Source organism: Marmota flaviventris, chromosome 1 (assembly GCF_047511675.1).
Source record: "Marmota flaviventris isolate mMarFla1 chromosome 1, mMarFla1.hap1, whole genome shotgun sequence".
Classification (NCBI taxonomy): Eukaryota; Metazoa; Chordata; class Mammalia; order Rodentia; family Sciuridae; genus Marmota; species Marmota flaviventris.
In genome coordinates this window covers 570877-585710 of record NC_092498.1, presented here as the reverse complement: position 1 = coordinate 585710, position 14834 = coordinate 570877, and the positions used below count along the sequence as shown (strand labels likewise).

Genomic DNA, 14834 nt, shown 5'->3' with positions numbered 1-14834 from the left:
TTACACAAGAGCTTAAAGGTTTATTGGAATAAGTCAAAGAAGGAAGCAAAACAGATATACATTTTAAAGTTATATGTATAAAACTGGCTTAAAAAGTAGGTTCAAATTTAGGATTTGTCACAGAACTGAGAACAATCAAATCTTTGAGTTTTACAGATAAGAAAACTGAGACCCAGAGGAAGTGATTTCACTTGTAACCCTTTGAACTCCACAGCTGCGTGACAGTAGGGTCTCCCCATGGGACCCACGGTTTTAAAGGACGGCCTCTGCTCTAAGGCAGCCCTGCTCCCAGGCCCTGATGTGTAAGGCCTCCCTGTCCTCCAGTTGCTCCATAGGGGACCACCCTGGCCACACCTGCTCCTAAGCATCGCCAGCCTGGCTTGGATGAAGTTTATTCATGCTTCTTCCTCTCACATGAAATGACCGAGATGCACCTGAGTGCTGCTGAAGTTCACAGAAACAAACCTTCAAGGAGGCAGGGGCAGGATCCGAGGGAGGGCAGGACTGAGCTGGGTTCTGAGAAGAGTCTGAATGCAAGAAGGCAGGCCCTGGGCAAAGGAAAGGTCCCCATACTCAAGGCACTGAGCAGTACATGGCTTGTCCCTGGGCACAGGAGCTAGGAGCAGGGGAATCCGGCACTGAAGATCAGTGGGGGAGACTGGGCAAGCCTGTGGGTGAGGATGAGTGTGAAGATGAGTGAGAGGACAAATGTGTGAGGCCCAGTGTGTGGTGGGCGAGGTCAAGGATGAGAGAGTGAGAGCATGTATGCACAGAGCTCAAAAGCTCCCCTTGGAAGTCAGACAGGACACAGAAGAGCTGGGAGCAGCCTGACCAAGGCAGCGCTCTGGGAAGTGCCTCACAAAAGCAGGCCAGAAGCTGCCCTGCTGGCCTCTACAGGGCTCCAAGATTCCTGAGGGAAAACGCAGCCAGTGCTTCTGGATGACTAAGAGCTCTGTTTCAGAGACTGAGCCGTGAGTGGAAATGTGTTTCCAGGCACAGAAGTTGTCTCTGGGCGCTGGTGGCTCTTCCGTGAGAAGTAGAACATGAGTGACAGCTGGAAAGGTACACCAGGTTCACTTGAACAGCGAGACACACCCACGCGCTTCATGAACAGCAGAGGCCCTTCCCTACTGCTAGGGGATGCACTGTCTGACGGGGCAGTCCCACTGCTGGTTCCGAGCACGAGTGGCCCTTGGGAGGTCAACGCAGGCCAGGCACCCAGGAATCTGTTAAGAATACAAACTGACGGCTCTATTCTTCTCCAGTGGGGTTTTCTCCCCAGTGTTTTTGATTTAGTGATTTGGGTTGGAGTTAAAGTTCAAGAATGCTTTCCTTATGTTTTAAAGTCCCAGATGTCCAGCTTTCCCCTGGAGTATGAAACAGTGAAGCAAGTACCACTCTTGATGGCATGGGAGAGCTGAGCATGGAAGAGGACAAGGCCCCTACTGGGCAGTGAGATGAGTCCAGCTAGACCCTAAAGAAAGACCAAGGGCCAAGTATGGGTGAGCCAGAGACCCACAGACACTGGGCATGCACGCCGGAAGCCTCCTGCACTTCTGCAGGAGAGTGGTCAGGAAGGGGAGCACCACAGAAAGGCACAAAGAAAGCCCCGTCCCCCCTCCACCTTAAAGGACAGAGGCCACTGGGGGAAGGAAGCACAGGTGAGGTCCCAAAGCGAGGTCCCTTGGGGGTGTGGCAGGACAGTCTCAGTACCACAAGACCCACCACAGACAAAGGACACATGGAGGAAGGGCAGGTGCTGAGAGAGCTCACCCTAAGGCCCAGTACAGACAAGGACCACAGGGGTAGGACAAGACTATCAAAATAATGAAAGAGTTCACATCACAGTTCCGTGAAACTTATCAGAATAAATGTCCCCAAAGTTTTCGGGTCCCTTAAGGTGTGGTCTGAGTCTGGATGTGTCCGCAGCTGGCCTGCCGGGCAGCAGGGATGAGCTCCTCGAGCTTCGTCCACTCCCTCGTCCCCGCTCCCCAGGCCTGGTCCAGTGTGAGGGCGGAAGGAGGGAGGCTCGGAGCCTCCGGGGGGTGCAGTGGCATGACTCTGACAGGGGCTAGAGAACCAAAGCCGGTCTCGGAGGGAGGAGTGGAGCAGAAGCGTGGCAGCTGCCACCTGCGTGATTCCTGGTTCCAGGTTGTCCTGGGACTCGCCTGCAGCCCTCATGTGAGGCTCACGAGACAACAACATATGCTATTGTTATTTGTAATTAAGTTCCTCTCCTCTGCTGCCCCATTTAAAATACTTAAATTTCTCGAATCTTAGTCTAATAGGACTCAAGTTCTTCTCACACTAACTCTAAAAGGAGGATACCATTTCCATTTGCCAGATGAAGAAATAAATTTGTGGCTCAAAAGACATCAGCAGCAGCCCCTCCCTCCTGGATGGAAGGAGTCCTGAAAGATGCACACATCCAGAGCAAGCCCTGCGAGGGACCTCGGGTTCACCTCAGCTTCAGGGCACTTCTGGGTTAACACCCTTCAGAATGCACACCTGAGGCACATCAGAAGGTTCCCTGGGATAACAGCCAAGGGTAAACAGGCACCATTTTGGTTCTTATCAGTTGTTTTTTGCAGTGCCCCAGCACGTGCTAAGCAGAACTTGGTCACTGAACCTCAGCCCTTATCAGAACACTGGCTCATGTTTTCCTTCTCTCCAATCACCATAACTCACCTCTAGTGTTCAGGAGCTAGAATGTGAAATCTGAGTGTAGCAAAATGTTTAATGTCTTAAAAATCTAAAGACTCACTATGTGCCAGGCATTGTCCATTTTACATGAACTGACATTTAATTCTCACATTTAATCATGCTGTCACCCCCATGTTACAGACAGGGAAACTGAGGCTCTGAGAAATGAAATGAGCTGTTCAAAGCACACAGCAGGAAGAGAAAGAACCAGGAGTGGAACCAAGTGGTAGGAAGCCTGCTACATTAAACTGTCTTCCCCTGACCCCAAAAGCCTATCGCTTCAGTAAGTGTGGGGTTTTCCCACAAATTCCATATCTTCAAAACTAATGTGAGCAAATCGACAAGCAGAAAAATGTGTAAGTTTCACATGAATCTCTGGCACTATACTTCCAAATCAGACAGACAGTAAAAAATAATAAAACTAAAAAATCCTTCTACTGCATTTTTTTACCAGGGTGAGGGAGAACTACTTGGCAGCTAGCAATAAATCCATTCTCATATTTTCCAGCTAAAAGTAACTAAAAAAATTTCCTTCCCTCTGAGGCATGTTTGGTGACTTTACTCACCATATAAGGAGATGGGAGATTCTGCACTTTCAGTCTCATCCCTTGGGCAAAAAAATATAATTTGGAGGTTAATACTGTAAAGTTATTTTAAAGTAAATTAATCTGTAGAAGATCCAAACTAAGTAAAAGCACTGCTAAATTTTGAAGAAGACTAAAATATTTGGATTTTGTTACATTCCAGGAAAAAAAAAAAAGACTTTTCGGTAAATTGTTAAGAATGCCCTCAGCCAAGGAGGAGTAAATTTAAACTATTCAGCAATATGCTAAAGAGTCCCCCTCCCCCAATGGTGCTGAGGATCAAACCTAGGACTTCATGCATGCTAGGCAAGCACTCTACCACTAAGACACCCCCCAGCCCCTATTCTCTCTTTTTCTCTCACTTCAAGAGACAGGTTCTCCCTATGTTGTCTAGGCCAGCCTTGAACGCCGAGGCTCAACTGATCTTCCCTCCTGCCTCAGGAACTACAGCCATGTGCTACAGTGCCTAAGATTAACTTTTTATAGTCATTAGTGAAGTCAGTTTCTTATACATACTGGTTTTAAAATAACTGATATGTGAAAAAAACAAGAATTTTATTTATTTATTATTCATTCACTTATTTTTGTGCTGGGGGATTGAACTGAGGGCCTCAAGTATGCTAGGTGAATACCCTACCACTGAGCTTATCCCAGATTAAAATATGAATTTGAAATTTTTTATAGATTTCTTCATTTCCTAAAATTTTAAACAAGTAAAATTTGATACAGACTCTAGAAGCTTTTAAATTTTACATGTTCTATAGGCTTAAAATGCATTTAAAATAAGTCCATGATTTAAGCAATGAGTCAATGAGAACAAAAATGTTAGTGGTTACAGAAAGCGAAGACACAATTCTGTCTTTCCACAGAAAAAGTACAGCCTGCAGGGCTGGGGTTGTGGCTCAGTGGCAGAGTGCTTGCCTAGTACATGCAAGGCCCTGGGTTAGATCCTCAGCACCATATGAAAATAAATAAATAAAACAAAGGTATTGTGTCCATGTACAACTAAAAAAACTAAAAAAAAAGAAAAAAGAAGAAAAAGTACAACCTGCACTACACTTAGTTTGACTTAGATAAACCCATATTTTAAAAACAACAGCACACATCTATATTCCCAGCAGCTCAGGAGTCCGAGGCAGGAGGACTGAAAGTTCAAAGCCAGCCTCAGCAACTTAGTGAGACCCCGTCACAAAATAAAATGTAAAAAAAAGTGCTGGGGATGTGGCACAGTGATTAAGCACCCCTAGGTTCAATCCCTAGGGCCAAGAACAAAACAAAACCATACTTTTAATTATGTTATTTGAATCAACCTATATGAATTAACATTCCTGCTTTAAACTACAATGCTATTAAAGGCACCTTCCCAGAGGACTCTCAGGACACCCCGGAGTGGCAGACCTAGAAGAAGCTGTTCACTTGCAGACATCTGCTGAGCTATATGGAGACAGCTGCCCTTACTTTCAGAATTACCTACAATGGCCTAAAATGGTACTCTGTCCCACGAAGGGACATGTGGAAATTTTCTGGAAATAAGTGGGGGGGGGGGGAGGGGAATTGAAACCAACATTCTGGGTGGAAGGAAAAAGTTGAGGGAGGAGCCAGGTGCAGTGGTGCATGCCAGCAACTCAGGAGGCTGAGGCAGGAGGACTACAAGTTCAAGGCCAGCCTCAGCAACTTAGTGAGACCCTGTCTCAAAAATATAAAAGGGGGTAGGAATGAGGCTCTGTGGTTGAGCACCCCTGGGTTCAATCCCTGACACCAAAAAAAAAAAAAAAAGAAAGAAAGAAAAAGGAGGAAGCAATGGAAGAGGGAGCTGACAATTTTCCTGGTGTCATTCATTGCCTGTGGCTGGAACTTGGGATGTGTGCTGGGACAGCAGTGGAAAATGAGGCTGAGAGAGAAATTCCTCCCTGTCACTGTGTCTTGTCTGTAAGGGCAGGGCAACTGCCAGTGGCCAATTTGCATCTAATAGGAGTGCACCCTGAAACAGCGCCAGTCAGAGGCCGTGGTGCTCAGAGAAGGAGGGACTCTGTCTGGTAGAAGCAATAGTTGTGTTGTCATGTGTTTTGTTAACAGTAAGTGATGAATACTGCCTGTTTACATATCTAACATCACGAGATGGTAACATTACAGCTTACCCAAGTCAAGAAAAGTATTTCATTTTAAAACACAGTACACAACACTATGCATAGTTGATCAAATGTACCCCCCAAAGGGAAGGAACACATCCAATAGATATCAGCACTTGTCTCGGGAGGGAGCAGGGAGGGGTCTCAGGTAAGACACTGTATGAAGTGTTGGAAACATGGTTCTCTATGGCTAGTCCAGATCTATATGCAGGCTCCAGCTCTCAGTAGCTGTATGACCCGGACAAACAGACCTCTCAATCCCACTTCCTGATTTGGAGGCATGAAGGTTAAAAGAGAAAGACTCTATCACTTACCCTCAGTGACAGGCACTAAATAAAATGGTTGCTAAACCTACACTTTTTAAAAAGTTTGTGTTTTCAAATTTTCTACAACAATCATTTTCATAATCACAAAGGAACATTGCTTATCAAGAGATGAAGTCCTCAGTGAAGGCACAAAGAGTATGAAAAAACTCACAGGACACATGCATCAGAAAGGGAAATGAGTAAGTTACAGATAGAATTTTGTCCTTCACTTTACCTATTCTTCCGTAGGTCCATAAACATAGCACAAGTGTTGACTTACTGGTTTTCTGAGGAAGAAGATGGACAGAGCTCCAACCAAAGGCATGTCTCCAATCAGAGGCTCCAGGATCACCCTCATCGTTCCGTGGATCTAAACGCAAACGGGAAACCAGAATGAATAAGAGAAGGTAGCTCTGCAGGGCCACGAGGGACTTTCAAGCATCTGACTTCCTGGGTCACTCTACGATCACAAACACACACTCACTTTAAAAACTTTCTGAGCTAGGACAAACTTCTTAATTTTCTTTTTGAATACAGATTAGAGAATTTTACAAATGAAATTTTAAAAAAAGTACCTGTATACTTTTCACACCAGCTCTACAAAAATATCGTTTGATCTCCAAATCGATCTCACAATTTCCTACAAAACTAGCAAAGAAAAAAAATCTGCATTACATAAAGCGAGTGAAATTAACTGTTTTTTGAATCACCATAGAACCTCAAGGTTTACAACAGTAAAGCAACCAAAATCAGACTGAAGGTGAAAACTGGACAGTGTGACCTGAGTCATGCACTTTGCTGCTCTAGGTCACAGGCACAGCTGTTACCAGATCTAATCCTGCTACAGCACCAGGGAGGGTTGCCATACGCACACCTGTCATACATAAACACTCAACTAAAGTGAAGTGTCCATTTCCAAAGATAAAATGTGAACTACAAGTGCGACTCCTGGATCACTGGGTGAAATGTAGTCCTTACTTGTCATACAAATCCTGTTTGCTTAACACATAAAAAGGTTCTGATTTCATTTCATCACTAGGAAACCCTATACCCCTTCTCTCCAGTCATGAACATGCTGTGGTTCAGGTGCTCCATGGCTCTGTGACGTCATAGGTTGGACACCGTAGGTCTGTTCAGGGCTTACCTTTACAATGATCAACAAATGTGAGCCCACTATGACACTGAGTGCAAAGTGTGCTGTTTTCAATAAGAACATGATAAGCCAAATACGTATTGCACAGGGTAGGGCAGACTGGAGCCGATGCTTGGCCTTTGCAGCAGGGCATCACATTCCTGCTTAGGCACTCTTGTGGAATTTGACGAGCACGGTCCAGGAATGCCGAGCCAGATGTGGAGAACAATAACAAAGGGGATCAGGGATGAAATTTTTCCAAGACTTATTTCCTAGTGTTAAAGCCCAAACCTACAGTTCTTCTCAATGAGAATGACTTCCTAGTTGGTGAACTCACCAATAGCCTGTTACAAAAATCATCACAAAACTTTACCTTTCTTCACCTAAGACTTTGTTCTTTTATTTCCTAATTCTTTTCCATTTCTCTTTCCCCATCCCCACTACCAATGTAGTTAAGAACTTTGTATGGAACTCAAAAAAAGGAGAATGCATATGCTGCTATGGCTGCATCTTCAAATGACATCCATTAACTGATTTACTCAAATGTTTATTCAGCAAACTCACTTGGGCTAAGGGACCTGAACAAAAGAACAAAGTTTCCACCATCATGAAGCTCATCATCAGCCCTGTGGACAGGCATTCTAGAGAAGGACCTACCCTAAAACACAAGGGGGCCTCCAGGAAGCTTGTCATTGGCCCTGTGGACAGGTCTTCTGGCCACAGCCTCATGAAGATGCAAGTGGCCCTTCTCTTATTCCACTGATGACAATGTTTTTTGCACAAATGTCAAACATTTTAAAAGGTGCAGGTTTTCTCAAAGACATTCTATGTTCTTTTCTAAACTAAAGGTAATTGGCACCTACTCTATTCAGTTACTGTATTATTGCAACTTAGTTTGAAAACTCATAAATGACATAAAATGATCCTTAATCAAGGGTCATTTTATGACAGACCACTCTGAACTGCTACAACCACTCAGCTGTTCTGCATCCACAGTGTTTGGCACTCACCCTGCACAGCAGGCATCTATCTGTTAGCACTTGTCATAGTCTGAATCTGAAATGCCCCCAAAGGCCCATGGGCTGTAGGCTCAGTCTTCGGCCCTGGCCTTACCGGGAGGTGGCAGACCTTCTAAAGGGTGGGGCCTAGTGGAAGAAAGTCAAGTCGCTGGGGGCATGCCCTCAGAGGGGATGCTGGGACCCTTCCCTCTCTTCATTTCGCAACAGTTGCAGTGAGCAGTATCCTTTCCCATTGCTCCCGACGGGACTTGTTTCTCATCACAGGCCCAAAGGAAACAAGGCCAAGTGACCCTGGACTAAAACCATGAGCCAAAATAAATTTATCCCTTATAAATAGTTTATCTCAGATATCTGTCAAGAGTGACAACAAGCTGCCAGTCAGGCCACACCGGAATGCAGGAAGCCATAAGCACGTTCATTTCAATAAGAACCAAGACAAGAAGCATGCGTGCTGGTCAGCTTCTTGTCACGCTGACCAAAATACCTGACAAGAACAACTTAGAGGAGGGAAAGTCTATTTGGGGCTGGTGATTTCAGAGCTTTCAGTCCAAGGTTAGACAACTTCACTGTTGAGCCCCAGGTAAAGTAGAGCATCATGGCAGAAAAGCATGGCTGAGGAAGGCAGCTCAGAACATGCAGCCAAGAAGCAGAAGGAGAAAGGGAGGAGCCATGGGGACAAGATACAATCCCAAGGCCATGTCCCCAGGGACCCCCTCCTCCAACCACACCCACCTGCCCACAGCCACCACCTGTTATTTCTCTACTTGGACTAGGATGGACTGAGTAATCAGGGACAGCTCTCGTGATCTACTCATCTTGCCTCCGGCCATTCCAACACAGGAGCTCTCAGGGACACCTCACATCCAAACCATTAACACAAGGAAATTCGCCTTTTTTATTCTAGGCATGGTACCTGGCAGACCCTCAGATTTGTTTGTTTGTTTGTTTTGCAACTTAAAAAAATTGTATTAAAATACACATAATCTGGGCTGGGGTTGTGGCTCAGCGGTAGAGCACTTGCCTAGCATGTGTGAGGCACTGGGTTCAATCCTTGGCATCGCATAAAAACAAATAAATAAAATAAAGGTAGTGTTCATCCACAACTAAAAAAAAATTTAAATATACATAAAATTTATCATTGCAACTATTCTGTGTATAGATCAGTGGCATAAAAAACATCGGTAAGGGGGCTGGGGATGTGGCTCAAGCAGGAGCGCGCTTGCCTGGCATGCATGAGGCCCAGGTTCGATCCTCAGCACCACATACAAAAAAAAAAAAAAAAAAAAAAGATGTTGTGTCCACCGAAAACTAAAAAATAAATATTAAAAAGTTCTCTCTCTTTAAAAAAAACAAAACACCTGTAAGGCCATGCAAACATCACCACCATCCATCTCCAGAACCCTCTCTTCTTGCAAAGAGTGAAGCTTTGTACCCAGTAACACTAACTCCCTATTCCTCATCCTCCAGTCCCTGGTTGCCCGCCATTCTACTTGGCTTCCCAGAGTTTGTTTGCTCTAGATTCCTTAAGTAAGTAGCACTGTACTGTGGTTGTCATTTAGCACTTGGCTTATCTCACTAACATGATGACCTCAGTGCTCTTCCACGTTGCAACATGGGCCAGGATTCCCTTCTTTTCTAAGGCTGGGTAACTTGCATACACCATATTTTTGTATATGCATTCATCCTTTCCTGGACATCTGAGCTGCTTATATCTATTAGCTATTATAAATACATTTGTGTGTCACTTAACAATAGGGATACATTCTGAGAGACTCATCAGCAGGGGATTCCATCATTGTGTTAATGTCACAGAGGACACTTACGCAAATCTAGATGGCTACCCTGTCACTGAGCAAAGTCACCTATGCGACCACCATTGTACAATTGGTCTACCATTGATGGAAGTGTAGTTATGCAGTACATTCACTATAATAAACAAAGGTGTTCAAGAATCTGTCTAGTCTCTGCCTTCAATTCTTTCGGGTTTATCCCCGATAAGATCTGAGTGTGTTCTCCAAAAGTTTGTGAGTTAAAACCTTAGTTCCAGTGTTGGGAGGTGAGGCCAAGTGACAGGCATCTAGGTCATGAGGTGCAGCCTCTTGTAAGAACACCTTTTCTCACCAGAGTACTTATACCTGAGAACTGGACTGATTTCATATGTTGAATCACCCTTGCGTTCTGAGAATAAACCTCACTTGTTCACAGTATATAATATGCTGCTGAATTTGGTTTGCTAGTAATCTGTTGAGGATTTTTACATCAATATTCATAAGAGATACTGACTGGTCTGCAGTTTTCTTACAATGTTTCAATATCTTTTATTTAACACATTTTATAAATGGTATTTATCTAGGATATTTAGTCAAATTCAATAAACAACAGGTAAAAAATGTGCTCATTATATTCTTCACCTTGCGGATACAGCTAAGTGACATTATCCATCACTAACCATGACACAAGTACAACACAAATAAAAAAACTTACCTAATCTGAAGGTCCAGAATAATCTGCCTTTTGTCTACATTTTCAGTATACACCTTAACACCATTGACCCTAAGGGGCTGAAACAAAAAGCAGCTTATTTTAAAATACAGAGAGTTAAAAAAAAAAAGTCAAACATTGAATATAGCACAGAGGTGATGAGAACCAGCCTTAGCACCAGACTGAAGGGACTATGATTCTGCTCTCACAACACACTGGCTAGCTGCCGGACTCCAAGCAAACTATCTAACCCCATTCCTCAGTCTTCTCCCCTATAAGAAGGACTGCGTACACTGCCCGTTCGTTGTGCAGTAAGCACTCAGTAAAAACTGGCATCACTGCTGTTCTGGGCACATGTAATTTTTGTACTCTTCCAAGACCCTCACTCTGTCTCTTTCAATTTAATTTGATCCTTTCCCTGTACTCCATCCTTACTACATTGTTTGAAACATAATTTCACTTTATTTTTTCTGTATGATTGGCAATGCTTCATTTCTGAAGATTTTCACAAAAATGAGGCTTCTGAGTGAATCAAAAGTCAAAGTGTAGATGTAATATCAACACCCAATATATGAAACAGGTAAATGAATGCAAACACAAAAGGCAGATTATTGGTATTTCAAGGGTTCAGGTATAACATCATCACATCAAAGCCTTTCTCCATTTGTAAATCCTGGATCCCTTGAAGAAAGCCCTTGAGCATTAACGCTGACAATGGGAGCTTCCCTTCAGAGGGCTGCTGCTTACTTGAGTCTGAATGCCTTGAAGTCTGGCCTCTGGAGGAGCCGCACAACCACACTTAGGCTTCACCGAAGAGTCCGTGCCTCTCCTACCATCCCTGGCTCCAGAGTGTCCCCTCCACACTAGGTGTTGTGGCTTGGGTATGAGGTTCCCCCAGAAGCTTCTGTGGGAATGCAGGAAGGCTGGGAGGTTAAATGACTGGACTGGGAGGGCTGTGACCTAATCAGGTCATCCTAGTTTGAATAGACTGCTGGGTGGTAACTGTAGGCAGGTGGGATGCTAGGGGTGTGCCATGGACGGGCTCCTCTTCCCAGTGACCACTTTCGCTCTCTCCGGCCCTCTCTCGGTTTCCCAGCAGCCTCCCTCAGCGGCAGCCTGCCCCTATGATGTGCTGCCTCACCTAGGACCCAGAACAATGGAGTGAGCTGTCTACGGACTAAGACCCAAAACCATGGGTCCCAAATAAGCTTTCCCTTCTCTAAGTTGTTCTTGTTGGGTATTTTGGTCACAGTGTCTCAAAATTTGACTAAAACAGAAATTGGTACTGAGAAGTTGGGTTGTAACTGTGACTAACCTGACTGCTGGTTCAGAAGTCTTTCAAGCTGGAGGAATTTTGAAGTTTAGAGATGTAAACCAGAAAATTTTAGAATGTTGTAAATGCAGCTTCATGGGTGGCACTGGTGGGACCCCAGGACAGAATACCTATTGAGTACAGACTGTACTTATGAGGTTTCAGAAGAATTGAAGACTCTTTGGGGAATTCGCCTAGAGGCCACTTGTATTGTATTCTGGCAGAGAACTTGTCTATATTTTGCCCATTTTTTTTTTTTTTTAGAGAGAAATTTTTAATATTTATTTTTTAGTTCTCGGTGGACACATCATCTTTATTTTATTTTTATGTGGTGCTGAGGATCGAACCCAGTGCCTCACATGTGTGAGGCAAGCACTCTACCACTGAGCTATAGCCCCAGCCTCTGAACTAAAAATTTATTTAATAGAGGAAATTTCAAAGCAGTATAGTATTCGTTTGTGGCATTTGCAGGCATGTTTTAGCCAGATTTACTATGAGAATCAGGAGTAGAAAGCAAGGCTAAAGGATTTTAAAAACAAGCAATTTGACCAGAAGAATGCTTATAAAACTGGGGACAAGAAATAGATTACAACCCCTAAATTGCACAGAAGATAGGAGGAAGAGGAAAAAAATGCCTTTAGGACACCTCAGGAACGTGTAAGACCAACCACACCCATTGCAGGCTAAAGGATCCAGAAAGAAAAATTCCCTTGAGAAGAGATAGTGGGAGCACCCTGCTAACACAGGGGGTCTAGGAAGTTGCTTCACCATGATGAACCTTGCAGGCACTTAGAGGTTACTGCACTCATAATTCCAGGGTCCAGGTACTGCACTAGCTGGCAGCAGCAGACCTCTGCATCATCCATATGGTGCTGGTTCTGCAGGAATGCAGCATGCTAAAGTTGAGGAAACCAGGAGGCTCCCATGCATATTTCAAAGACAGGCCTGGGAGCCAGGCAAATAGTAGCAGGGTCTGAGTCCCTGCAAGGTGCCCCTGAGGCAGCCGTGAATGAAGCTATGCAAGTGAAGCTGGAATGGAGACCCTAGAAATTAAAGATGCCAGTAATGTGCATTGTCCGCTGAGAAAGGCTGCTGGCCATGCAGAGAGCAAGGCTGAAGAGACCACGTGTGCTGCACCCAGCATGGCCAAGGGCCAGGCTGCCAGGCTTCTGTAGAACGTATGTCCCTGCCCTATGTCCTATGCTGTACAGAGTCACAAGCAGAATTAGGAAACCTGTTTGCCCAGCTGGGTTTCAATCTTAGTTTTGGCTCACCCATTATTTCTATGCCCCATTCCCTAGTCCTTTGGAATGAGAATGTTCACTCTGTACCACTCTATATTGGGGAGATGATATATATATATATATATATATATAACTTGCTATTGATTTTTACAGGGGTGCATAGCCAAGAGTTTGCCTTGGGTCTCAGAGGAGACTTGGGACCTACCCTGGGGGGTGCTTTTTCCTTGAGGTCTCCCTCTGTTTTCTGACACTGCAATAAGCTTCACCCTTCCTCCATGATGTGCTGCCTCATGTTGGGCCCAGAGGGATGTAGTTGGTTATCTATGGACTGGAGATCTCTAAAATCATGAGCTCCAAAAAACTTTCCCTCCTCTAAGTTGTTCTTGTCAGGTATTTCGGCCACAATGATGCAAAAGCTCACTGAAAAACAAGACAAGACACGTGGACACTGAGGAACCACTCACAAACCCGATCAGCCCACTCTGTGGGAAATGAAAATGGGTTACCTACAACGTCCCTTACTTAAGGATGCACAGTAGCCAACACATGCCCTTCCCAAGCATAAGTGCCATCTTAGATTAGGGGAAGCATTAAGAAAAACCCAACTCCAGATGACTGAGAGTAACCTCACATGAGAAAGCTCCACAAACGGGATTCCATTCACGCTCTGGAGTTCTGGCAGGGACAGCAAGGCTTAGTAGCCACTTAAGAGATGTTATGGGGTAGATAGTAATAATGAAAGCCACCTTAAGTGACCTCCCTTTCTCTCCTGTGACCTTTCCCCTAGGTCTCCAGTGACCTGTCCTCCTCGACTGTCACTCTTCCGTAAGGTGTTCTTTAACCATCACTCTATTGCTTCATTCTTCTCCAAGGTTCTTATTAGTTGGTATCAAAACTCAAGCATGTGTAACAGAACATGAATATCATTAATAATAAACCCAGCGGAGGTTAGACTTCTAAATCTCCATAAACACGAGCATTCTTTCCAATAGGGGACAGTAGTAAACTTGGTCTGTAAGCTACAGTGATCTTTGTCCTATTTCTTGTACAGTCTGTAGCTAAGAATGGTTCTCACCATTTTAAAGGATTTTAAAAAGAAGGAGCGGAGAAAAAGAGAAGAAAACGCCATGAAGAGCTTGAATATGTACCATCCAGATAGTCACAGAAAGGCTTGTGACGCTACTTCCCAGTTCTTTAACTTGTATCCATGTTTTCCCTAACTGCTACTATCAGTTTAGCTCATGGAAGGTCACCCAAGCAACCTGTGCAGATACCGGGACACCTGAACAGGGCAGTTGTGCATCCTATGTGGACATCGGAAAGCTAAGAGAAGAAGCCACCATAGGCTGGGCCGGGCGTGGCCCTGCGCTGCAGACACTGCATATGGAATAACCACAGAATTCCATATGCAGTGAGCATTCTCCACAAGCGTGAACCAGATGTGATGGGTGAAAGTAACTTTCAACCAGTAGAGATAGGATGGACACCGACACAGCCATGAGGTGACATGTGCAGCACCCGCCAGACACTCCCTTGGCCCTGTTACAGCACTGAGCCACACCACAGGATGACACCTGAGCGCTGTCTATGCACTGAAGTGTGTGAACCATGTATGGGTTTAAAAGTATAACGAGACTCCAGTTCTTACTAGGCATATAAAACAATGTTACCTTGAATTGTTGTTAATTCTTATAAAAACTGACTTCTGAGGCATGAGGATGGCAAGTTCTGGGTCAGCCTCAACAACCCAGCAAGACCCTGTCTCGGAACAAAAAGTAACAAGGACTGGGATGTACCTCAGTGGCACAGCACCCCTAACCAATCCCCAGTACTAAAATTAAAAACAAACAAACAAATAAAAAATTGGAAACTTGAATGTGGCAGCTCACACCTCCAATCCCAACTACTCTAGAGGCTTCAGAGGC

At 44.5% G+C, this 14834-nt stretch overlaps 1 protein-coding gene across 2 annotated transcripts in view; it reads right to left on the bottom strand.

Moving 5' to 3' along the window:
* Esyt2 (extended synaptotagmin 2) overlaps window positions 1-14834 on the bottom strand; it is a 76915-nt gene that overhangs the window by 36515 nt on the left and 25566 nt on the right. For both annotated transcript variants that reach the window (XM_027923852.2, XM_027923853.2), the window contains exons 4-6: window positions 10357-10433; window positions 6297-6369; window positions 6002-6091 (exon numbers count right to left, since the gene is read on the bottom strand). In XM_027923852.2, coding sequence (XP_027779653.1) covers window positions 6002-6091; window positions 6297-6369; window positions 10357-10433 — 240 coding nt within the window. The remainder of the gene's footprint in view (window positions 1-6001; window positions 6092-6296; window positions 6370-10356; window positions 10434-14834) is intronic.